This window comes from Manacus candei, unplaced genomic scaffold (genome assembly GCF_025592945.1).
Source record: "Manacus candei isolate 608988 ecotype Guabito, Panama unplaced genomic scaffold, ASM2559294v1 h1tg000037l, whole genome shotgun sequence".
NCBI classification, from domain to species: Eukaryota; Metazoa; Chordata; class Aves; order Passeriformes; family Pipridae; genus Manacus; species Manacus candei.
Window position 1 is genome coordinate 13643121 of NW_026138085.1, and position 26430 is coordinate 13669550.

At 40.3% G+C, this 26430-nt stretch overlaps 1 protein-coding gene and 1 long non-coding RNA gene across 6 annotated transcripts in view; one reads left to right on the plus strand and one right to left on the minus strand.

Moving 5' to 3' along the window:
- Window positions 1-14432, minus strand: part of RUFY1 (RUN and FYVE domain containing 1) — a 17336-nt gene extending 2904 nt beyond the window's left edge. The window contains exons 1-17 of one of the 5 annotated variants that reach the window (XM_051793854.1): window positions 14148-14432; window positions 9424-9597; window positions 8985-9102; window positions 8194-8295; window positions 7749-7872; window positions 7281-7339; window positions 6495-6560; window positions 5817-5886; window positions 4818-4919; window positions 4460-4576; window positions 3948-4115; window positions 3118-3215; window positions 2540-2659; window positions 1618-1747; window positions 1099-1193; window positions 596-644; window positions 329-406 (exon numbers count right to left, since the gene is read on the minus strand). In XM_051793854.1, coding sequence (XP_051649814.1) covers window positions 329-406; window positions 596-644; window positions 1099-1193; window positions 1618-1747; window positions 2540-2659; window positions 3118-3215; window positions 3948-4115; window positions 4460-4576; window positions 4818-4919; window positions 5817-5886; window positions 6495-6560; window positions 7281-7339; window positions 7749-7872; window positions 8194-8295; window positions 8985-9102; window positions 9424-9597; window positions 14148-14415 — 1938 coding nt within the window. In that variant the 5' untranslated portion in view covers window positions 14416-14432. Of the gene's footprint in view, window positions 1-328; window positions 407-595; window positions 645-1098; window positions 1194-1617; window positions 1748-2539; window positions 2660-3117; window positions 3216-3947; window positions 4116-4459; window positions 4577-4817; window positions 4920-5816; window positions 5887-6494; window positions 6561-7280; window positions 7340-7748; window positions 7873-8193; window positions 8296-8984; window positions 9103-9423; window positions 9598-10063; window positions 10188-10303; window positions 10399-14089 lie in introns of those variants that run through there. The other 4 variants (XM_051793859.1, XM_051793858.1, XM_051793857.1 and 1 more) reach the window with 4 other exon arrangements.
- An 8482-nt stretch (window positions 14433-22914) lies between these two features.
- On the plus strand, window positions 22915-25655 carry LOC127473629 (uncharacterized). The gene is made up of 3 exons (XR_007905536.1): window positions 22915-23350; window positions 23925-24362; window positions 25104-25655. It is a non-coding gene; the product is annotated as an uncharacterized LOC127473629 (long non-coding RNA).
- The last annotated feature ends 775 nt before the right edge of the window (window positions 25656-26430 follow it).

Sequence of the window (26430 nt, forward strand, 5' to 3'; positions counted from 1 at the left end):
GATCGGGCCCCTGGGCTGCCGGGTGCCCCCCCGCTGTCCCAAAGCACGGCCCAGGACCCCGCAGCACCCCCTGGGAGCCGGGCACGGAGCCTGCTCAGCCGGGAGGGGAGACTGAACACAGCCCACAGCAGCTCCCACCAAGGAGAGCACTCAAAAGCAGGAGGAAACACTATATTTAGGATGGGAAATGCCAAATTAATCCCTGTGTAGCTATCATGCCAACAAGATCTGGAATTGAAGCAGAGTCAGTCTTCCCTTGCAAACTAGGCAACAGCACCATTTTTGTTTGCCACAGATTGTTTAAAAATAATCCACCGAGCAACATTACCTTCCTTCTTGAGATGGAGAATTCCTTTTCACATTGCTTGCAGTGTGTTGCTTCATCATCCTTCAGCCAAGTATGACCCTGGAAAATTTGAATAAAAATCACACTGGAGATACAAATAAACTTACAAAACAAAATTCAAAGGCATTTTACCAATGTTGTTGGTATTTTTCAAAAGCCACCTTTTAGAGCAGAATAACTGTGGTGAAATTTGAAGGTGTTAAATGAAATTTGTATGTACAGTCCAAATACCCATGAGATGTAGAGTACCTTTAGTGCTTTATTGACTTCTTTAATGTCTTCCATCTTCAACTTTGATCTGGAAAAAAAAATTATGCCCTCTGCATGACTTTATATTTAGTTGTGTTTGGTTTTCCCTCCCATTCCATTGTCCAGCCACTGAATCTACACCTCAAATCTCAATTCTTCAGCCAGCCCCCCATTATGCCTCTGAACCACTCACTATCACCAGGAAACTTTGTCACCTTGGGGTTTGCCCCCTTTTCAGTATAATCAGAAGAATGTGGGAAAAGCACAGTTCCACTGTAAGAACTAAACATTTCCTGCAGTGTTTCATCTCTCAGCCAGCTCACTCTTACAAGGATCTCCCTTATTTTTATTTCATGGCTCTTTAGTTTCCCATGCCTAGTAACTACCTCCTAAAATTCTTACATCAATTGATTTTTGTAACTGGATGAGGTTTAAAATTCTTGGTATTAGAGTTTGATACTCCAGGTTATGTCACTTACAGGAGTTCAGTTCCTAGAACTTACTGGCTGAGATGAAGTCCCATTTCCTGAAGAGCTTGTTCCTGTTCCTCACAGACTTTCTCCAACTGCTGCTTCTCGTCCTGCAGTTTTCTCAGTTCCTATAAAATCAAGCATGAAATCAACGTTTTTGTTCACTGTTTGACCAATAACCTTGATCAATCTACCCAAACTACCCAACCAGTTCACAAGAATCAGCTTCTTTACAAACTTATTTCTGAGGCTTGATGTTTAGAATTACATGGCTGAGCTACCCACTGGTTCTGCACAAATGATGAAATCATTTAACCGTATTTACCAGAAAGAGGAAGATTTTCAGGCTTTGAACATTGCTGAGCAGAGCTAGAACATATCAGTCCTGTGCCCACCCATGAGCACACAGACAGATACAGATGTGCAATTGTGCCCTCAGAATCTAAACTGCTCCATACACAGGAGCAAATCTTCTTCAGGTTAACAAGAATGTTCATGCTTAAAAAAATAAATCACATTCAGTTGTTCTGAACACTTGAAGCTTGTGCATACCTTTTTCAGTCCTTCCATCTGTTGCAATTCTGTTTTAAGCAGAGTGGTTGCATCTTTCTCTTGGTGCAGTTCTTTTTGCAAAGTTTGCCTCTGTTCCTTTTCAGATTTTAACTCCTTTTCCAGAGTTGAGCTATTGAAAAATAATTCATTCTAAAAAAACCTATAGCAGAAAAATATCCCATAGAACTTAAGGATAGCAACAGTATGAGGAGAAGAAATCTTGTCCAAAAGAGGGTAAAACTAGAGTGGTGTTCTGGGAAAGGAAAGAATGGGCAGCAGATATCAAACTGTAATGACAACAGACATCAAAAACTATATTAACATCTTCAGGTCACAGGAAACAAGCAGCAATGAACAGCTAGAAGAAAAAGAAACAACTAAAAGGTCCAACCCCCCCCAACCCAATCCCCACAAGTACATATTTCACTACCTATGTTTAAACTGTTTAAAAGGGACACTCTACCCTGATGTCTGAACAGTGAAAGAAACATTTTCTGTTGGTATTAGAAATCTTCAGAGGATTAACATTCCCTAAGAACAAGCCCCCAAACCCCCTTTAAAAACCCCAATCCCTTTGGATGACAGTCACTTCTCTGCTCAGCCTACAAGTGTGACCATACCTATCTCCTGATTTATTAAAAAAGCAATTGAAAGCTTCATTGCTGGTTGGAATGGCCAGATTTCTGCTGGCACTCTGTGATCTCAATTGGATATTCTGGAAAAAAAACATGTGAAAATCCTCATGCTCACTGTGCACTGCACAGAAATGCTGTGCTTCCCTGGATCCTGCCTACTTCTGTCAATGCTCAGGCCAAGACAATTCAAACCTACCCCTCCTTAGACCTGAGCACAAAAGGAGTAGAAAGCACTTCTGAGAAGAATGGCAAAGGGGAAGGAAAAAAAATTCCATCAGATGAAATACCATTTGCTGTCCAGCTGGGACATCTGCTGCCGACACGTGTCCAGCTTGCCAGCAAGCTCCTGCTTCATCTTGGTGCAGCGTTCCTCGGCAGCCTGCCTTGCCTTCTCTGCCTGCTGCAGCCTACGAGGCAAGGAACACGTGCATTTGTAGTCAATTCACCCCTTAACTACACCCTCTCATCCTCTTCTTTTAGATTTACCAGAACAGGTCTTTATAAAAGCTTGAACTGAAAATGCAAGTGGAGAAAAAAAAGACTTTTGAAAGTAATTGTTTCTGAAAAAAAAAACCCCAAACAACAAAAACTAGAGTCAGACTAGTTCTTAAGCTGAAGTTAACTTGTTTTTAAATGGCCTGCCTATGGAAAGAGCTATGGCTTTTCAATGGGTCAATTATAGGCACCTTTGCCTGGGATAAGAGAACAGCAAGCACAGAGAGACAAGGAGGAGAAAGTAAAAAAGATCATGCTGGCACGTGTGCCCAAATGTCTATAGGGGCATATGGAAGGTCATCCTGTAAAGGTTTACACTGGAAAGTTTTTACTGACTTCAGTGTTAACTTTCTGAGCTGGTAATTATTACCTCTCTTCCATTTGTTTCATAGAGGACATCATCTCATTTGTTTTTCCTTCAAAAGAGGATATTGCTTCTGTTTTCTGTTGTAATGAACACTCTGCATTCTATAGGAAACAGTGAACACAGTGTTTAAAGTCTGCCACCACATCAAGAATGTTCAGCTTGCTAAAGGCCAGGCCTGGGTCTAACTGGAATGTACAAACAAAATGCTGATAATGCCAGAGCAGACATTGCTCCACTTGTTTTGTTAAGACCTCAGAAAAAAATCCCAACCCTTAACTAAGTTTTTACCTATGAGATCAACTACAAGCCAAAAATCCTCTCTTTGGAAAAAAGCTTGAAGAAAGAAGTTATCAGATTAAATGGACAGGATAAGATCATCAATGATGATTTGAATCCAACAACTGCACTCAGTGGGCATGGAATCAGGAAGCCAAAACCCCCAAAATAAATACTGCTTTCAAAAACAAAGGCCCACCTCAGCACTGGGGCTTCACTGGGCTGTGCTTTGCAAGTATCTGTGAAAGGGCAAAGGCCTGGGTAAAGCCTGAACAGGCATCAGGAAACAGCCCATAAAAACTGAGAGGAATCCCCTCTGGCACCACGTATGGGAGGGAAAGGCTTGCTAAACTCTTATTTAATGGTTAGTTAAACTTTTATTTCATTAACAGCAACAAGCTCTGTGTATTTTGTGTGAGCACTACTACTCCGTGGCTTCCTTGTAGAAATGCTATGAGTTTATTTTTTGTCCAATTGAAAAAAAACATGACATAACACCACAAACCCACCCAAACAACAGAAACCCCACAAACCCATCCCCAACCCCCTGCACATACCTGAGATTTGTGAAACATCTGCAAGTTAATGGCCTTCACTTCTTCTAACTGTTGGCGAAGTGCAACTAAAGTATCTTGTTTTTCATGAGTATCTTTCTCCAGAAGTTTCATGGCAATTTCCATTTCTGTTTTCATTCCAATTTGTAGCTCCAACTCTTTCTCTAGTTCCTTACAAAGAGATTTCCTAGTTACTACAGCGTAGTCATACATCAGGGATAAGCATTTCCAAAACCCATATAACCCTATACACAAAACTATGTGTCTCTGCTGTAATGTTGGGAGTTTCTTAAACACAGAAACACCTTTAATTTCCAACATTCCAAAAGCCCCAATTCCCATTTTTTCACAGACACTGTTAATGATCAATGCCCATCTGGCATCTTGCTTGCAATTCCTTCATGAATTCTGAATAGCTGCAAAAGGTGCACAGCAGATGTATTTTATTTGTAATGTTACAGTTTAGGCTGAATCCTGTGTCTTTTACTTCACTTTCTATAGTTAAGTTTCCTTACCAGCCTGATTTTTTTTTCTTCTTTCAACTGCTTCCAAACATCACTGTACATTTCATCAAGACCCTGCCGTGACTGCTTGTAAGTATCCAATTCTACTTTTGTATCCTCTTTTGTTACCTACAAGAAACATCAGCAAAAAAGCCACATAATATCACAAAGTATTTAAAGTATCCCTAAGTATGCCTAAAATAATTAAAATGCCTGAGCATACAACACCCAAACTCAGTGATCTGCACTGCAGCCTGCTCAACTTGGCTGAGCATTCCAGTTCCCAGTGGGTTTGAGAGCACTAACTACAGCTGATTAAAGGAGATCACTTATTTTAAGGCTCCCCATCATCTTTAAATTGGTGGCCCACCTCCACACTCTTTTCACTCCGTTCACGAATCAATTCATTCTGTTGTTTTAACTGCTGCTGCTCTTCCTGCAGTGATCCAATTCGGTCAGTAGCTGCTGCAAGCTGTTTATAAAGAGAACAGATCTATATTTAATCACTGTGCAAGCAGGCAACATCTGGAGCAATTCTAAGGTCAGCAGCTCAGTCTCTGTAGCAGGTGTGCTGCTCACTTCCCCTTTCAGGAGCTGCCTGACCCTCCTACAGCTGAACCCACTGTACAGCCCAAATTAATAACCCCACACACATTTGTTCACTGCCTTCTGCTTCACACCCTCATCAATTATTATTAAACTGCCCAAAGAAATGCATCCAAGTATAAAAGGCTAAAATCCACCCTGGATCTGTGGTATTAACTAGAAGTCACACAGCAGGTCAGGGCAGGCGTTCACTGGTAGAATTGTACAGCATTTTCGAGTGGGGATACCAAAAATACACTGGAAATTGGACTACACAGATCCACTCTGAAAGACAGATATATTTTTTGTGTGGTGGTGGGTTTATATATATATGTATATATATATATATATATATATATATACACACACATAAAGCATGCTGCTGGAATCTATTTTACTTCCCAGCTGGGAAAGATTTTTTAACTTCTGTTTTTCCGGGATCACTCACACGACAAATACACACGTGTATGTGCAGAAGGAAGAGGGACAAGTCATGTCCATGTCAGTGGTTTGATTACTTTTGGGTAGAGACACCATTGCAAGACAAAAAACTTGATTAAGGAAATCCATCTAACAAATAGGTGCCCAAAAGCATTTTAACCACTAATTTAATGCAGAAGCTTCCCAGAAAGCTTTCTCCATGTGCCAACCCATGCCAGTCTGCCCAGTCCCCCACATCTCACCAGTACCTACTCAAATGTTTTAGGTCTAAGGTACATTCTTGGGGATTTTTGCCTCTGATGGAAAAGAGCTGTGAGAAATATTTAACAGACCAGACACAAACCTCTTCCTGGAGTTTTGAATTGGTCTTTTCCAAACAGTCTATTTTGTTCTGAAGATCTGCAACCGTGCAACTGCAGCAAGGAAGAGAGACACATAACAATGGTAAAAAAAAGTGCCAACATTTAGCATTTATTCCTGTCCTCAACAGTATTTTTTTTAACCATCTTGCATTTCTTACTAACTAAATACTTTGGTGAACTGAAAAATACCCCCGAGGAAGGACAACTGTCCCTGTTAAGCACTAAGAGGACCATGCCCTTCCATACAACCGGCAGCCCTGTTCTGGCTCAGCTGTTGCAGTGCTAACACCTCTCCTGCTCAAGAAGGGAAGTGAGGTCCTCTCTTCCCACTGAACAACCTATGGGGGGAAGAGCAGTTCCTCTGAGGAATGAACTTCCAGATGCACTTGTAATAGTTTCTCTTGAAAACATACCTCCACAGTGTTATGTTAATCAGTCTTAAAAAAGTAAACTACTATTACATGACTTGTTTTCTGCATTGCATGTGCCTGCAGAAGAGCAAGACTATAAAATGAAACTAAGATTTTTGGAAAATAATCAGGAAAGGCATTTCAATATCAGGCAAAAATCTCTAAGACTGATGGCAGAGACATTCAAAGCCATACTGAAAAAGCTAAACAGGACAAGTGTTTGTATATGAGAACAGATGAAAATCCCACCTTAGGTGTCGGTTCAGTTCTTCCACATAATGCTTCTGGTCAAGGACAGCTGTAATCCCTCCATCTCTAGTTGTAAAAGTGAAAATTTACTGACTGAGAAGAAACTCCTTCATTCTAAAGTGTTAGTTTGTACTAGGGCTTTCAGCACAGACTTGCAAACTGAGTTGAAACCTTTTATCGTCTCCTTATAAAATACTTGTGCCTGAGCTAGATGAGAAGCACCAGGGAGGTGAAGCAGCTGTTTGGCTGCTTTTCAGCAGCTCCACAGTGAAGAGCTCTGAAGTGACAGAAGCACATAAAATATGAAATCCCCTTCATTTGCTACAGGTATTCTAGATTCAGTGCTGTCAACAGCTGTGATCTCAATTCACCCAACATTTCACCTCAAATTACATTTTTTCCTCCATAACTGATCTCTCCCACAGAGAGAGCTACTTAACTGAGAGCATTTCTGAAACAGTGCTTAGAAAAAAAGCAGTGATTTAGCAGTGGGTGTCCTGGCAGATCACCTCTTCTAAAATCAAAACAAAGCCCAATCTAATATTTTGGGTGCTTTTAATTTGGTCCCAGCTCAAGACACAAACTCTCCACATTGTATTCTTGTTCAAACCACCACAGGTTCAATCTTTGAAAGTCAGTATTAGCTAACAAAATCTGTTTTGGATTCTCCTTTTAGGATGATTAATACTTTGAGGTCTCCAGCACTCATGTCCTCCCACAGACTGTCTGACAGGTTTGTTCTACAAAACCCGTAATAGTTTAGAATTATTAATTCACCATACGTACTGTTTGTCATCACTGTCCTGTGTTTCCTTAAGGTACAAGGAAAAATCAATCACTCCAACCTGAAAAATACATTTAAGATATTAAGACACCTTCATGGTGCAATTCTGCATAGGAGCAGAATTGGAAAATGATAAAATGTGTATTTGGAAAATGATAAAAATATGAAGTTTAAGTTTACAGAGACAAATAATACCTATATTATTCCTAGCTGATGCAAACATGGAAGCTAGTGTTTGTCATAAAAGCATATTTTAGTGTGAACAGTTTCCTAGTAGTTATTAGTTGTGAGAGTATTTCCATAAACTACTACTTATGTACTTTCTTTTTATTTGCTGTGGGAAACATGATAAGCGTGAACTCAGGACATGCTGGAAAGAACTCTGGACCCATCTCAGTAAAGTATTTATAGATGTACTTAATTCTACGAGAATCTTATACCAACTGATCCTACTTAAGTTTAATCTTCACCTGGGAATCCAAGTCTTCTCCTTTCAAGCAAAGGTTTGCATCAATAACATTCAGTCCAACCAGCAGACCCACAATAACTGCTCCTTCCTCCTCCATCATCAATGCATCAGGTTCATAAAATTCACTGGAAGAAATATTATCAGGCATCACTGCACATCAAACAATTATAGTGGCACTTCCATCACTGAAATCATATAAACAGTAATACAGCCTTTATAAAGCTCAGCTGAGCAGCCCCTTCCCACCAATTTATTGCACAAGGCTGAGGATTCAGAACTCTCAGAAAACACTTGACTAAGTTCCTCTGTAGCTTCACTGAGAAACAATTAACCACTTGCTCCTCTGCAGGCTGCAAGAACAAGCTTGAAGTGGTCAAGGAATTACTCTCTCTGGAGTAACACGTGTCAGTGATTTGGGAAACACAACCTACACCATATGCTCTTACCTTAACAGATGCTTGTGGTCCAAGAGTACCTTGAGATAATCTGCCAGTTTCTTCTGCATGAGTGCTAAATAAAGCCAAGCCCTTCCTCTGCCCACAGCAGTCCTAAAATGAAAAGTTGCATGTTTTGGTAAAAACAAAGCTTCTTTTTAAGTAGATTTGTGCAACTCAAAATTCTCAGTTTACAAAGTGAGATGAAGGATATTATTTGTTAAAAAAAAAAAAGCACACACCCCCCCCAGCTCCAAAACCCCAACAACTGAAAAAAAAATATCCTTGGGGGAATGAACTGCTGTCTCCAGAACACAAAGGCATTTAAGTATATCCCATTCTTTGGTGAAGGAAAAGTATTTTGTAACATTTTCCTAACTTGAAAAGACACATATTGTCAGCTACCATCATAACCCAACCACTGATGCACCCTAGCACTGAAAACAGTTTCTTTCCATCATCCTGAATTACCCAAATTAAATACTACTAGTGCACTCACAAAATGACACAAAGTTATAAAAGTGAGGGAAAGAAGAGGAGAGAAAATAACTGTGAAGGCTTTAGTTATTTTTAGCAAGGTTAAAAAGTTTCCAAATACTTTTTTAATCTGACAGTATTGTTTCAATCAGAAACTCTGAATATTTTGAGGTATTCTCCTTATCTCTTGGAGAAGTCAATGCCTCCTACAGGCTGTATTTTTGCCTTTGGGAATAAGATCTCATTAAGGAAGCTTAGAGACTATACAAAGGATTCCTTTTCCCAGCAGTATGAGTGAAATGCATCACCTCCAACAACCAACTTACTTCAACTCTGGCAGATTTTTAACACTAGTTGCTATATCTGATGCTTCGGGACATAGTTTTTCCACTAGCTCCAAAGGACCAAAAAACGATTTGTTCTGTCCAATAAAAGTCTTCTTCACTAAAGGGAGCACACAGAGAAGTTTGTGAGGAAAAGTAACAGGCTACCAACTCCAGAATTAAAAATTTTAGTCTATGTGTTACTTTGTCTTACCAGTTTCTAACATGTCAATGAAAAGGGGGCATTAAAAATACCTTGACAGTATAGGAGGCACAAAATACAGGGTGTACAGGAGTAACCACATAGTTATATCTGTAATGCCGATTAGCACTGTACATTTATGCAATTAACAATGTCATTCAGAGGTCAAACTGGAGACACAGCAGGACTCAACAGCGACTCATTGACCTGCCTCTTCTCAGCCTGGTATCCGGAGCCCACCTTTCAGCCCGTGCTTGAGGCAGTGCTCCAGCACCACGAAGAACTGCTGCAGCGGGGGGAAGTCGGAGTCCAGGGTCCGGCCCAGGCTCAGGGCTGACTGGATCAGGATTTTGATGCTGAGCTTCATCATGTTCATGAGGTTGGCACGTTCCTCCATGGTGTGGCCCCGCGCACCTGCAGGCACATAGGTGGGGAAAGAAAAGCTGCTTTAGAAAATACCTCTGAGATCATCATGTCCAATCAGCATCAGGTCAACTAGACCATGGTATTGAGTGCCACATTCAATCTCTCCTTAAACACATCCAGGGATAGTGACTCCATCACCTCCACTCCAGTGTCTAATCACCCATTCTGTGAAGAAATTCTTCCTAATGTCCAACATAAACCTTCCCTGGCACAGCTTAAGACTATGTCCTCTTGTCCTGTCACTGGTTCCCTGAGAGAAGAGGCCAACCTCCTGTCAGGGAGCTGTAGAGAGCAATAAGGTCACCCCTGAGCCTCCTTTTCTCCAGTCTGAGCCCCCCCAGCTCCCCCAGCCTCTCCTCATCAGATCTGTGCTGCAGACCCTTCCCCAGCTCCATTCCCTTCTCTGGACCCACTCCAGCCCCTCAATGACGTTCCTGAATTGAGGGGCCCAGACCCGGACACAGCACTTGAGGTGCCTCACCAGCGCCGAGTACAGGGGGAGAATCCGCGCGGAGACGCTGCCCAGCTTCCGGAGCGCCCTCCCCGCGGTGCCCCCCACCCATCCCGCGCAGGGGGCGGGCTGGGGGTGCAGCCCCGGGGGAGCCCCCCGCGCCGACACCGCGGGGAGCGGGGCCACCGCTCCCGGCACCCGGGTGGGACACGGCCCCAGCCCCCCGGCCCGGGGGGTCCCTACCTGAGCGGCGGGGCCGGGCCAGGGGGACCCGCCGGGGCTGAGGGACCCCGGCCCGCCGCGTTACCACGGCGACAGCGCGCGGGGCGGGGCGGGCGCCATCTTAGAGCGGTGTGAGGGGCGCGGGGCGGGCTCGTCGCAGCCGGAGACGGGTGTGTGTGTGTTGCAAAATGCGGGATATGTACAAATTTTCCCAATAAAGGATGTTATTTGATATTTGGTCTTTGTATATTTTCAAGCCTAACCAACAGGAAGGGAGATTTAACCCGTGAAACAGATAGCAGCTCTAAGTGATGCCCAGGTGCTAGAAAGACAAATTACTTGTCTGTAGAATTGCCCTGTTAAAGTTTAGGGCTCGACATGTTTCAATAACCTCAGACCTAGGGGGAGGTTAACAAGGCTTGGGGAGAAGGATGTATCACTGAGAGTGGACACAGAGAATGCAGAATTTATGGACTGCAAGGACGGCATGAAGCTGAGTCAGGGGAGGTTTAGGCTGGATATTAGGAAAGCTTCTTCCCCCAGAGGATGGTCGGGCACTGAAAAGGCTCCCCAGGGCAGGGGTCACAGCACCAGAGCTCAAGGAGCGTTTGGACAATGCTCTGAGGCACATGGTGGCAGTCTTGGGGTGTTCTGTGCAGGGCCAGGAGCTGGACTCGATGATCCTTGTGGGTCCCTTCCAACTCAGCATATGCTATGATTCTATGACATTCGGCAGAACCTCCAAGACAAGGAAAAAACTAATAAAGCCAACTCAGCAACTGTGCTGAATCAGCTCCAACTGGGTAAAAGGGAATTGCGGCAGGGACTGATCGTGACCACTGACCCAATAAACCCACTGATGCAAAAGAAGTGAAAGACTGAGCATGTGGACTAATTAGCATGAGAAGCGAGAGAATCATTAACCAATAGAAGAATACTAATTAATAATAGAACTAGGTAACTTGTAGCCAATGAACATTAATGCCTTTGTTTGCTAAAATATTGAAAAGTTTTGGTGGTCCTTGTGCTGGTTTTGTAGATTTGCCACCCAGTGCCCCTTTCATTGCAGAACTGTAAATAAATCTAATACCTGCACTCTGTGTGTGTATCAGCCTCTTGCATACCCAGGGAAAAAACCTATTTTGGGACAAAAGGGGGAGCGGGACAGGGATTGGCTTCAGCCCCTCTGCTTCTTCAGGCATCCACAGTCTCCAACAGGTGCTGCCAACCATAGGCCAGTGGTCATTGAAATCCTCTTTTAAGCCACGGCTGTTGCAGTAGGACAGTCCTGCTGTCACCTGTGGGTCAGACATGGTCACACTCCCCTGTGTCAGTCACACTCAAGATTGTCAACACTATTCCTAAGACTGTGCAAAAGTCTCTTCAGTACTAATTTTACCTTCCTTTTTTTGTGCACACAGTGTTAACTTAGGATTAAAAATGAGCAAAACGCTTCCTTGTCTCAGAAGAGGGAAAACAGGGAGTCATTCTAATCAAATTGATCTTAATAACCACAAAGCAGACAAAGTTTTGTCATCTCAGCAGGTTACTGTATAGTATATTGTATTATACTATAATATATATAGTTAATATGCAATATACTATATGTAGAGTATACTGTATATTGACCATAGCCAATGGATGCCTCAAAACTGCATATAATGAGATATGAGACTGAGGATTAAAAGGGCTGTAATATTTTGAATGTCAGTATTGTCAGGTTACACAGTAGAAACAGAAAATCAGTGATTTTTTTGGATGTTTTCAATATTAACCATTTTGATGGTTATCTGAATTAAAATTTTTACATATCAGGCATACTTTTCTTGTAAGCCTGGCTCCATATACGTGTATTACCCACATGATTTTAAAAAAATAAAATAATGTGAATGAAATGTTCTTTATGAACACAAACTTAAAGTGTCTTAATAATGGCTTGCATTAAGTTAAATAATTACTTGAACATTCCTTTTTAGACTTTTTAGTTGCAAGTTTACATAGTCAAGTACATTTTTTGCAAAACTGTGCAAGTTGGTACATGCAAAATAAACAGGTATTAGACACATTACCAAAGCCAAGCCTCAAAGATTAGGAATCAGGTTACCCAAGTGCAAAAGATCACAGACATGATGCTGCAATCTTTAAGAATGCAGTCACACAGTTTTGTCTCTCATCTAATTCAAGAGATTTGTTCCAACATCTTTTTGAAGCCACATGACTTGTTTACTGTAATTATTCAGCACACTTTGAAGTCAGAAAACACTGAAGCACAAAGGAAAGCTCACAGTTCTCCATCTCTTGGTTTTTGGGACTGCAAGTCTTTCTTGATTTGTTTTCTTTAGATTTGTAGCTCCCGGCCTCCCTGCAAGGCAGGACATAGTTTCTTCAGTGGCACACCCTAGTCTAGGATGGGGTTTGTGTGTTTAAAACATGTGATCAACAGATGTGAAGCAGCAGGTAGAGGTTATAAAATCTCAAGAAAAAGAGGATACAGGGAACAAGCTCCGAATTTTCCACAAGTGGTCTTGCAGGTCTTAGCTTATTTCTTAAAAATACCTGCTTTAAATTAAATTTATAGTGCTCAGTCAAAGGTAATATTGAACAGGTAGAACAGGTGACTTAGTGCCTGTTCACATTTTATATTTAAATTGTGATCAGATTTTTCATACGGAATTTTCCATAAAACTCATCAACATATCCAAATCTGTTGAACAATCTGGGGACGTGGTGTTGTATTCCTTTACTTTACAAAGAAGAAGCTGAAAGACTATGGTAAAAGTTCCATTAAGCGTGGGAGCTCTTAAGAGGACAAGAGGACATCACATTCCCTGTCCCTTGCCAAAAGCTGTATGTTCTTGTGAATTACCTGTATTCACAGCATTATTCCAAATGCAAATGAAGAAAATGGGATATTCTGCCCTTTGTCAGGTTAAATCCCAGGTGCTCAAGATGGGCACCCAGGAAACAAATCCATTAGAAGTTTGGTGTGAGACTTTGAGATGCAGGGAAAGACAAGAGTCTATTTTTTTCAGGACAATTAAACTCTGACTATCCAACATTGAGGAATTTTCACAAAAAATGAAAAAGTCCATTAGCGGTAATTGGTTTTCCCATCCTGTCTCTGCTCAGCCCCACAGAACGCTGCCTTGAACACTCAGTACCATTAAAAACAAAAAGGTAGCACAAGGGAGCAAATCTGATCTCCACTGCTCCAGACTTAAGCACCATTATGAGACACTGGAGTACAAGGCTCCAGTCCCAATTTCTGCTGCATTTAAATGGGTTTTTTCCACACTATGAGTATCACTGAGATTTATTTTCCATGTGATTCAACTAAAGTCCTTTTCATTCAGTTCTAAGAGACCTGTTCCATAAAACTGTACGGTTGCTAGATCCTTGAATGCAGATGTTCAACAAAGCAAGTTGTGGTTAAACTTTTAGAGTAGTTAAAAAGTAACTTGTAACAAATCTGTATCTTAGTTTGCTTGTCCACTCTCTGACATGACAGATACAGCGAGTTCCTGCCCTGAACCAGCACATTAGGGAGGACATGGAATTGGGAGATCCCTCAGTGCAGCCGAGGGGAGCTTTAAAAAGAGGGAGAAGAACCAGCAAATAAAAGCTTACTGCATAAAACTAAAGTCAATTTTCCCAAATATATTAGTTTTCTTTTGGTTATAATACACTTCTTAAGTTCTACATCTGTGTCGATCGTTTAATTTTGCTCCAATACAAAACCGCAGCATCTTAAAAAAGAAAATTCAAAGTAACACCCATGCACCACTGACGCGAACCAGCAGCACTTACGGGAGCGAACTGATTTGCGCACCACAAAAGCGAGTTTACTAAAGAAGCGGAGCCGTACTTGTCTTTGCCGGGCTGTCACTGCTGCCGGGCTTGGACACGAATCCCACCAGGGACGCGGACTTCAGGGCGCTGCCATAGCTCAGTGCCAAGTTTTCCGAGGCTTTCTTGGCCAGCGACAAGATCGGAGCGGACCACCTCCCTTCCTCCGGCTTCGCCTTCTCCTCGTTTCTCAGCTCGGCCGCATCAGGGAGCTGTTTTTTGTCAATAATCTCGAAATCCTCCTCCCTGCCCGCGGCGGGCGCGGCGCGGCGCTCGCCGGCAGCCATCTTGGACGGGTCACATGACCGCGGGCAGCGGGGCCGCCCAAGCCCCCGGCGCGGGGCGGGAACCGGGAATGCGGGCAGGGACCGGGAATTCCGGCAGGAACAAAGGAATTGGGGCAGGGACTGGGAATGCGGGCAGGTGCCGGGAGCCCGGGCAGGTCATGGATCCCGGGCAGGTACGGGGAATCCAGGCAGGTACTGAAGCCCGGATAGGCACCGGGAATCCGTGAAGGTACCGGGAGCCCGGGCAGGCACCGGAGCCCTCGCAGGGACCAGAGCCCGATCAGGTTACAGAGCCCGGGTGGGTACTGTGGAAGCCTGGGCAGGTCATGGAGCTCAGGCAGATCATAGAGCCTGGGCAGGTACCGGAGCTGGGGCAGGTCATGGAGCCCGGGTGGGTACCGGGAATCCCGACAGGTACCAGTGCCCGGGCAGGTACTGGAGCCAAGGTGAAGCATCTCTCTGCATTGGCAGGGCTGCGAGACAGGCCTGGCCAGCACTGAGCACTTCCCTTGGTGCTCTGACTTACAGACTCGTAGGGGCGTGGAAGATGAAGAGAGGGTTTACCTTTAAACAAGTTAGGAAAGTTTAACAAAAGTACAGGTTTTTATTGCTATCCGTATCCCCAGACATCATTTTCAATTAGAAAATTAATGCCTTTTGGCATCTCAGATTTACACGGTTAAGCTGTGACAGATGAAAGAGACCTTTATGACTCTGCCTGTGGTTAAAATGGAGGCTTGGTGTGACAGATGCACTGCTATGATGAGGGCTTGCCTGCATCATTCACATGAAAACCCAACTAGCCAGTAAGGCCACCTCACTAATTTATTTGAGCTGTGTTTGGTAGAAAAGTTCTACCATGAAGGGGAACTGAAATTATCCTAGTACGAAAATTTGATTTTACTGGGTACCTCAACTATTGGTGTAGCCCAGTGATGTGTGGCTTGTTTTCTGTCTTTCCGTGCAGCAACTGCCTGTGCTTGAGATACGCCACTTATTTAGCCACATGATAGTAGATGCTGTATATCAGCTTTTTTGCTACATAGATGGAAGTCTTCTGGAAGGAGAATAGGAGAGTAGAAAATCAATTTCAGTAGTCTTGCAGCAATATAAATCTTCAGGCCTATACCTTGTTTATTCTACTATAAGCTACTTTAAAATTGATTCTGTCATCTTGGCGTTTCAGACACTGAAAATTTAACAACTTTCGTTCCTCAAAACACTGGGAAATGCTTATATTTTTGTTGAGAATTCAGAGATCAGCAGCCTCTTATTCACCCATGATTCATATGAGCTAAGTATAGGCTTTAATCTACTTTTGCTAAAGAGTGATAGAGGTAAGTTTTACTCCATCTTGTGGACTGCAGCAGTATTGGGCTGTGTTTATAAGGAAATAATGTCTCATAGCTCTGTAAGTTGCTATCTTGCAGTTGACTATATGAATATACCTCTTAACTTGAGTAGGAGTTGACATTGATTTTTTGTTAGAGTTCAGGTGGAGAGGTTAGTCTTAGCTAGAAGCAGGATTCTAAGCATTAAATTAATGTTTCTTTTCCAGTACATCTGTAGAAAAAGACATAAAAGTTTTGTGACTGAGAAAATAAGAGCAAAGCCAAGACTCCTATTTACCTCATTATGTTGCTCTCTTAAGGTAACAATGACCCAGACTCCCCTTTATAGCCTCACAATTATCTACTTTGTAAAAATATTAAGTGAAACTATCACATAGTCTGTGATCATCTTTTCTTACTGTTAAAGACACATTTGATCATTTTATTTCAAGTGTCTGTTGAGGAAACTTCATATTGTGCATAAAATTTGATTGTGCTTCACTTGTAACTAGTTGGTCAAAATGACTTAAATGTTATGAAGTCAGTCACTGATTGCTTTAAATGCCCTCTGTCTTCACACTTCTTATTTTAAAGCAGGCAAGAAGTCTTGTGACGTTGTGAGTCCTAAAATAGAGATTTGTTTTGTTTACAGATTACAATTTCCTAAGTAGTCATTTGGGGCAGTCAAGGAGGGTGTAATTTATACAGAATAAAGCTTTAAGCACATAAAATAATAATAAAAAAAAGATATAGAATTATTTTTTAAATAAAAATAAATTTTAAAAGGGGAAAAACATAAGTGATGTTAATTTGGTTTTGGTTCACAGATTTATCAAGGAGGGGCACTATGCATGAATAACACTACTCACTTTTAGCTTTGAAAGTGAGCTTACTTTTATTTGTCTTCTGCAGATGATGATATTTCACCACTGTTGTCACTTTACAGACCACTGGTCCAGCTCTTGCTACTCATGTGAAGATGAACAATATTTTCTTTTGAAAACCCGTTTTGTGTCTACTCTAGGTCTGCCACACTACATAAATGTCAGTGGAATGTCATATGGAAATGTGTGTCATTATAGTAAATAAAGGAAAAGATAAAGTAAAAATGTGGAGGAGAAACTTGCACTAAGATACTGACATGGAATCAAAAGAATAGCAACTCGCTCAATATAGATTTAAATCAGCCAGTTAAGACCAAATACTCACCAGGTATATGTTGAATGACAGTCTTAGGAAAAGTCCAGTGTATTTATTGTTCTGCTCTGAGCTGTTTCCTGTTTTTTAGAAAAAGAAAAAGGAAAAAAAAGCTTTTAGTAGGAGTATAGTGGCCTGGAATGTGAAGTATCAGAAACCAGGTAAAACCAACACACGGGTTTTCCTTTTTGTTCTTTATCGTTTTTGGCACTGTAAGAAGAAAGGCAGAGGCAGAACTTCCCAGTAGGTGACACTGTGGCACTACTTTATTTGCAGAGCAGCCTCTAACATCCAGCAAGGACAGCCCCAGAACAAATACCACCTTGTGCAGCTACCTGAGAAAATACCAGAGAGCCCCCAAGAAAAAGAAAAGAAACAAGCTGAGCTGCTCTCCTGAGCAACCCCTGAAGCTGCTCTGTGAAACCTGTGCTCACAGAGACCATGTAGGGAAAAGGAAGTAGTTTCTTGGCTCACTTTTATAGGAGCTTCAACTTCAACTGTTAAATAAGCATCCAGGAATATTCCCTAATGGAATCCTAGATGTTAATCAGCCAGGGTCCTTTACCAGTTATAGAATTTCATGTGGGATTATGAAATTATTAGTATTTTACAACAGTTTTTTTTTTCTGTTAAAAGTTGTTACATAATGTTCCAAGCACTTTATATGTAGGGAAGTTTGGATAAATGGTATAATTTGGTCCAGTCTACAGACCAAATCAGAAATCAGAGCACATCTATTTGAATAATGTGATTTATAGAAGTTGTGACCTGTGTGGTTTTGGGTTACATTTTTCATGGCTTATCAGTTTTGTTTGGGTTTTTTTCCCTTGGTTCTTACTAGCTTGGCTTCTCCCCCCCATTATTGCATGCACACAGTTTAGTATCAAGTATAATTTTGAAGGTTTTATAAAAGTGATGTAAATTGAGGGGCATAGGGTAAAAGGAATTACAAATGTTATTACAGACTGAATCCTAGCAGGATAGGAACATGGTATCTTTGAAATGTGCTGACATTTCTGGTACTTAAAGCAGTTTTCAACTAACACACATGAGAATACTTATATGTGACTTAATTAGCTGAAGAAATGGGCTCATATTTTGCTATTAGTGTAACAGAAATTTTGCAAATTGCAGAAATAAATGTTGTTAGATATTATATAAGCCAGTGAAATACATTATATACTCCCTAGACAAGTTTAGAAAAAGACCTTATGCTACACAAAAACATTGTTAGTTATTTTAGTATTATATTTTATATAAATATATAAAATTTTGCCAGGTACTGCACATATCAGATGAAAGTGTTTTGCTGCTCCAGCCAAAAAGATAAATTTTGCAAAAGATATTTGGTTTCCTAAAACATATTTAAATGGTAAGTTTCTTCTTCAATAGGAATACTAAACAAATCTCTCTGTTTAAGATACTAGAGAATATTTAGGTGCTTGTATGCAAGTCTGGTGACATTGCACTTGTGCACCTGAGGGCACAATGTAGCACAGACTGGCCCAGGTCTCTCCACAAAGAATTCAGGTCTCATAACTCAGTCCCCTCTGTGAGGTGCCATAAACCAAGAGTTGGAAAAGGTTGCAACAAGTAGTGTGAGAAGTGCAATTCCCAGCTTTTCTCTTGCCTTTGATTTTCTCATTTTCTGATTGCTCTGTGAGTGACACTGCATATTAATTAGGAAGATATCTAGAGAGCTTAAACCAAAAGTGAAGTCAATAAATCTTTAGCTAGATTTTTTCTTTGTTTTAAATAGGAACAATATCTTCTCTCCCTCCTTTCTTTCCTCAGAGCATTTTTCCTTGCAGAGCTGTAGCCAATACTTGGTTTGCCCCACTTAGGGATAGCTCCCAGACACTTTGATTCAATAGGAATTTTTATGGGGGAAAAAAATGAACTAGGTGTTTTACAGATGTGCAAAAGCACCTTTGTTATTGACAGGATCAAAGGGAAACCTAATCTTTTGGATAATGCAGGTGTGCAGCTCAGTCAGCTTCTCTGTGTCTCTGTTACCAGTTCCCCACTTTACAAGTTAGGCTAAGCTGTCTTCAGGTCTTTGAGAGTAAGAGAGAAGCTGGAGCAGGCAGGTTAGCTGTTAACAGTGAGGTTGCTGAGTGATCTCTCACCAACAATCCTTTAGAAATATCTTCCCCAATCCATTTGAGGGAGTTAATCGTATGTAACCATGTGACCTTTGGAAACAGAACTGAGAAACGTAGGGCACCAGTCACTCTAGTGGCTTAAACTAGTTTAAAGGGCCACTGGAGTGCTGCTGTTCTCCTTTTCCTCCAGCTGTGTGTTCCCATTTCCTTACAACAGCACAGCTCCCCATCTGACCTCTCCACAAGCCAGTCTCAGGTAAAACTGGCTGGAAATGCAGGCTGTAGCTCTCTAGCACCCTAAGGCAATTGAACTGCTGGCTGCCTTGTTCCATCTCTTGCCTCTGGGCAAGCCCTTTCCTCAGGTCCCTTGGTCATTGGGTTGCTGAGCCATTTCAATGCACTGAGTTGGCAGAAAATTATTACCACAAAAGTGAATAGTTTTTCTGCTGATTTAATGCACTGAAACAGTTTGTATTTTCCAAATTGTGTGTTGGAAGGATTGCTCACTATATGGGTGTCCTGTTCAACCCCCAGTTTTCTGCCTGCCCTGGGTTCTTCACAGAGACTCCACATGGCAGATTAGCAAAACAGATGACAGTGTTACCACTGGAGTATTTTGTCTGAAACATCCTTCTTTCCATCTTTTGTCAATCGTAGGGACTCCTGGCATCATCCCAGCAGTAAATGCATAGGGGAAAAAAAGGACCAGAATTAGAAAGAGAAATCATTGCCCTGCTAAATTCCAAAAGCTTCTAGTAACCAATGGATTAGGGAATTTGTGATTAGGAGTTGTATCTGAAGTAGCCATCTTTAGATAAAGAGAATACAGAGAAAACAAGATGTGGGTATAGACTGAAGGCTTGGACACCCAATAGCAGAACCTCCCCAGAAGCCTCCAAATGATTATTCTTTCAGATTTGTTCTGTTTAAATCCTCAGTTTACCCTGTTCCTGATTTATACATTTAATCTTGAATGCTGATGATATTGTCATATGGGCATATGTAATTTCCTTCCTCAGATACTGAGAAACAGAGCAATCAAGGAACCATGACAAATTTTTCAGCAAGGAAAAAGAAATTAGAAGGGTCTAATAATGTCAAATGCATTTAGTGTGCTACAGGTGGCATTACTAGAAGTGCACACCATGGCAAATTTCTGTTGACACCTCACCTGATGTAATACAGATCTCTTTAAACTATCTCACATGATCAAGAGAATTCCTTTTTCTACAGCAGATCTTCTTAGGGGTCAACCTTAAAAGCATGCAAAGATGAAAGTTACAGAATTGTGAAAGACCCATAATTTATAATAACTTGGATGCCAATAAAGAAGTGTAATGATGGCTTCAATGAAATGAAGTGGAGGTCAATAATCTTTTTAGGTGAAACTTGTTTAAAATTTCGAGCTGTGTGGAAGGAAGAGATGTCTAATTGAATTGCCACTTTGTGCAAGTGGGGAGGCAAAGACACCTCTGGTAAATGGCTGTGGTTTGTTAACAGAGAGTGGTAATTGGCATCCAGCTGTTAAGATACAGTGTGTTGCCATCTTTCCTTTTCCTCTTTGGTCTATTAATTCCAGAAGATTTTACACATTGCCCTGACTGCTGTTGGAAATATGATATTAGTAACTGTAGCAAAATTTTCTAGACCTCAAATTTGAGTAATTGTTCTCTTTTCAAAAGCAAAACAAACCCCCCAAACCCTCAACTGAAAGTGGCCCTATTGACTGAAATGAGGAAGAAAAATGTGAGACCCAAATATAGTAATAAAGGCTGAAGTTTAAGAGTTAAGGAGTTTGTTGTTTTTCTAATCAACATAAACCACACATGTTTGGTTTTCAACTACAATAAGAGCAATAAAAATTCCTGTCATTCTCTGCCAATTGCCATTTCAGGCTATGATCTTGTCAGAATTCATAAGCTCCCAACTCCAGTGCTGCCAGGATATGTTGGTATTGATCTTCCCTGAGTCAATGCTTTATAATAGTCGAGGGCATGAGGCCACCCAAGGCACTGTCACGTAATTCTGAGGCCCTACTTTGGTCTTTAACTGTTTCAGGGTTGCCATATGCAGTCTGTAAATACAGAAGGAAAAGATCTTTTTTTTTTTCCACTGTATTATGTTGGTGTGTCACCACTGCTGTCTTGGAACTCTCAAAACAGGTTGTTATTCCAGGTGCATCTCCAAATGTTCCAATTAGAATGGTTCTTACCAGTCAGGCATCCACTCCCAGGATGAGCAGATCTCAGTTTTACTATTAATGTTTGGTTTCTGAAAAATCCGCAAGTAGTTTCAGGTAAAGGAGGAATCTGGAGATGCTGCTGAAAAAGATGAGTAAATGGAATGTAAAGACAGGTACAGCTGGTTGTATATTAGTTGTAAATTGAAAAGTCATTGGGAGTTGCATGGTGACAGAAAAATAGTTGGTTTTGCTTTCTGGAGAAAATGTTATGTTTATATGTAAGGGAAATATTGCTTGATTAAAAAACCTGCACAGTTCAATACTAAGTGATACTGCATTTTACTCAGAAGGAGAAGCCTTATGGCTGAGACACTGCAGGGAGACTTAGATCTTTGTTCTATTCCCATATCTGTGGTAGATTATTTATGTCCTAATGCTTACATGGTTTATGATTCTGATCTTTGCCTTAGTTTTCTTTCTACAAGATTGTCACTATCTTCCTTAATTTTGTCCACATAGACTGCAGGCTGTTTGGAACAGGGACTTCTTATTGTATTACTAAATGCATGTATCATGCTTGGCACAATCAGAGCTAATGTGGTTTGAGTATATATTTGGTATTATTATATATATGTTTAATGCTACTATTTAAAAAAAAATATTGCAAAATGCTGCTGTTGAATTGGAGTTCTTCCAGGTAAGGTTACTTTTATGTCTGGTTGTAGAGAAAATGTTTCACAGTGAAAGCTATAAATTTTCATTGACAAAATCATCAGCTCATTACATGTCTTTGAAAGTAAAGTATCTTAGTTATTTGTAGAGGCTGAGCTGCATAATCCACATGTGCTTGAGAAATTACGTAGGTATGATGAATCCCAGAATCAGAAAGATGAAGGAAAGACAGCAAAATTTTGTCCTGAACAGACTGGATGTTAGAGGATTTTGAACATATTTCAACTTTTTGATAGTGCAGTTGTAGAGGACTGGGACTGTATGATAGCAGAGGAAAGTTCTAATATTTTTCTTTATATGACTGACTTATGTTTTCTCACCATTGTGCCCATATTTTATAAAATCCAATGAAAGAAAAATCAGTTTGATTCCTAATATAGGCATTGCCATTATTTTAACATAAACCCACCTTTTTTTCAGGCTAGTCTCTTAGTGCAGATACAAAAAAAATAATGGAACTATGGATCTAGATGCAAGTTAACTGTTTTTCAAAATAATTTCTGATACAGATCTCTTTTCATTTGACTGTGACACTCTATAGAGATTCCTAATTAGCCAGCTTCTTTTTAAATTCAATTTTAGATGAGAATCAGAGCAGTCAGTTGTTTGATTTCCTGCTGGTGGGGGAGTTAGTGAGCAGCTGCCTGGTGCTTAGTTGCCAGCTGGGGTTAAACTATGACAACTCATTATGTGAAGTTTTACTTCTAGAGCAGCTCTGAGATGCACTGAGCACAGAGTCCAGAGGAAAATACTTGCTTTGTGGCTAAAATACCTCTGAAATTTATTAAAACCAGTTTTGTGATAGACTGCAGGTAATGCATATCCGAACTTCGGGCCTTAAAATACTCCATTCTCAATTCTGCTTTTTATATTTGTCTTCCTTCTTTATGTTCCCTAAGTGAGCACAGTTGATGGTGTCATGATCACATTGCTTTCTTAACTAATATTTATATTGCTTTATCAAGAGGAGCTTCACTGGCATTAATTAAAGAGAAGGAAACAAAAAAGTGATTTTAGTCCTTGCTAATCAAAATTTCAATCTCTGCAGTGAATAATTAATAGGAGATCTGAACCTCTGTGAAGTAACTTTATACTTATGAGCAGAAGAGGAGCCACTGAAAGCTGGTAAGAATTTTCACTGGGAAGGTTCCTCAGTATAGGGAACTTCATGATCATAGTTGTGAGGCTTACTGTTACTTTCATTTAAAGTTCCTGAAAAACTTTATTTTCTAGGGCGGATGTGGAGCCCATAGACACTAGTAGTGGAAAAGTGAGATGTGTTCAAATACAACATGCATTGTCCTTAGGGATCATAGGAAGAAGAGATGGAATTGGGACTGATAACTAATTGTGCAAACCCCCAAATGCTCAGGTGTTTTCCTGCCCAGGTCAGTAGGAGTTCACCTTTGGTATTAAATCTTGCATTATGTCTGAGCCAGTGCAGGAGCTCACAACCTCCAAGAGGACAATGTCACCTCTTACTTTTTTTTTTTCTGCTTGTTTGTCATCAGTATGTTCCTCCCTTCATCTTCCTTTGTTGGCTCAGGGACTCATGTGACACTGACCATGAGCTGATTCAGCTGACTAAATGAGCAGAAAACTACCCCCTCCCAAAAAAAACCCCACCACAAAACAAAACAAAAAATATCCCTCAGTATTTTTTCTGCTAATTTGGAGAGTTGAATGAACTCACTAAGAGTCAAAGGAGACAGTGCAAGGATGAAAACGTGTAATTGGGAAAGGAACTTTTCCTCTCTGTGGGAAATGACATATCACTTCAGCTACTTCAGGGCAGGAACTTTTGTTATTAAATTGAAAATCTAAGTGCAATGCTTTTGATTTTTTAGCAAGTCTCTCCCTCTCACAATTTAAAACCATTTTCAATGTTACAATATGCATTATTTTTAAAACATGTCAAATATGAATTAGTTGGAATTTTACGTTTTTCTTCTTTTTTTTTAGAAGAATATCAATACAGAAATCTAATCTTTGTGAATCATGCAAGCTGGCAAGGCTGTCTGTATCTGCTTCAGTCTGAGAAATAAGTCTGTTCTATAGGTGGCACTTAACAATCTACTTCACTTTAGCATGTGCTTAATTTTGCTGATTTGAGTGACCTTGCTTAGGAATTAAACAGGCAGGATTTGACCCTTGACAAGACAAGAAATTAGGCATCTCAGGAAGTTCCATGTTCCCCGTTTTTTGATTAGTTGGTTAGCCCTGTTAATTAACACTTTCATTTCCATTGCACTGTCCACACAGTCTTTTTCCTTTGACTGTGATAGTTTCCTACCTGCTATTCTGCAGAGTTTGATGAAAATTCAGCTGCTGTGAGGAACATGTGGCACCAACAATCTGTGATGACTCAACAGCTGGCAGATGGCCCTATACTTTTGCTGAGTAAGCTGTTATTCCTGAGTTTGCAATTTAATGGCTTATATTTTGCTGGAAAAATTTATACCATGATGTGACAAGTAAAGAGAAGTCACAATAACTCTCACATTTCTCCTACCTATGGTTTTTTTTTCCTGGTTTTGTACCAGACTAAAATAAGACTTTAAAGCAGTGGTCTCTTTTTCAACATCTGAGAATCTCTCATACATCTGTTTCTTTGAGGTATTTCTAACTAATACATTGAATTATAAAGGACAAAAGAAAGAACCTGATGTTATTTTTTAAAATGATTATAATAGAAAATATTATGAACAAGGAGCTATGCCTTTGTAGAAGTAGCAATTTTTGCTGGACTGAATTTCTGTCTCAGAATTCTCAGACCTTTCAGTCTGAGACCTTTTTTTTACTATCAGTAGAAACACTGCATTGTACAATAGGAAATAAAGATTTCACAAGGTTTTACATTTTTCTTTACCCAGATACACTAAATTTTTATCTTAATCTTGAAATATTGTAACAAGGCATGGGATTATCTTAAAAAGAGCTTAGTCTGCTGCTACCTCCATATTTGCAAAGAAACTTAGAAAACCCAGCCTGGGAAACCTTATTTTAATATAGTTCTGAGTATACAGTTCATTACTGTCACTAAGACACTCAGATTTAGCTTGACTTAAATGTCAGAAAATATTATTCAGGTGTGGAAGACACCAAAGATCACAGCTAACTGGTATATTGAATCTTAATTAGCAGGGAGACCATATCAAACTCAGAAGCTTCTATGAACTAAGAAAACAACCCTGACATTCTCTGCTCAGCTCTGGATATTTGTTACTGACTTTGATCTCCAGTGATAATCTCCAAAGACTCAGGATTCTGGCTCGCTTAAAAATTGGGTTTACTTTCAAACTTTGCTGTGAAGACATTATTACCAAATAACTGGAGGGACTGGAACCTCATAAAAAGCGCTTTATTTCCCATTATGGGAGTTAGAGTTTAGGCAACACCATTGCATAAAGCAAAGCTTGTTTCTTCTCTGCACCTCAGTTTACTTAGTATTTAATATATTCTGTGCATTGACACTGTGTCCTGTTTTGGTTTTTTTTAACAATCATAGGGTTTTTTGTTGGTCCCATTATGTTGAGAAAATATCACAATATTTTTAAAAGATATAATGAACAAATAGTTGTGAAATGGCCTTAATGCATTATTCTTTGCCTGAGTTAAGACCACAGTTCACATCAAAGTTAATGGACTCATCTGACAACTAGAAAAAAAAGCGATTTTTTCTTTTAGGTTTTCTTCTTGGATATTTGTTCTTGGCAGGATTATTTCTTATTAAATTGCTTTTTTTCCTAATCTCAGAAGGGACACATGCAGTGAGTGAACAAGCAGACTTTGTAGCTCATGCATCTGAACTGCAGCTAATAAAATGCAGACTCTCTTGCTGAAACTGCAGCTAAATTTGCATTTTTAAGAAGTCTGTTGTCATGACTAATTACATAATTTCACTTTTTTAAATGAGAACATTATGGGAACAACCTGTGCAAGACTGCCTCAAACTTCAGATTATTTGGACTCTTATGGTAAAGTTTATGAATTTACAATGTGATCTTGAAAAATACTTTAGATACTCAGAAGCCTGAGGTGAGTTTAGCTTTTATTTGAGATGGCCACATTAAATGTTATCTCGTACTTCTGTTGTAATTTTATTGGCATCACATCACCTGTGTTATAAAAAAATTATTGGGGTATCAGAATCTATTTCTTTCTTCGTGACATTTCCAAAGTTGAAATCTCACATCAAAGAAGTTGGAAAATACACTTGTGTTCATATTTGAACTCAAGCAAAGCCCATTTTCTCATTTCTTGGGTAAGTAAGAAAACATTACTGGTATTTTCTAGGCAAGATATCTACCAAAATCAATGAACTAGTACACAGGTTTACATGAAGTGCTGCAAAAAAAAAATGCCCCAGGGAACCTTTGTGAATATTTGTCTAAAGCCCCTGTGGAAACGTTCTGCTAGGACAAATGGGATCAACACTTGGATGCTGCAAGTGATGCTTGGAGAGGTT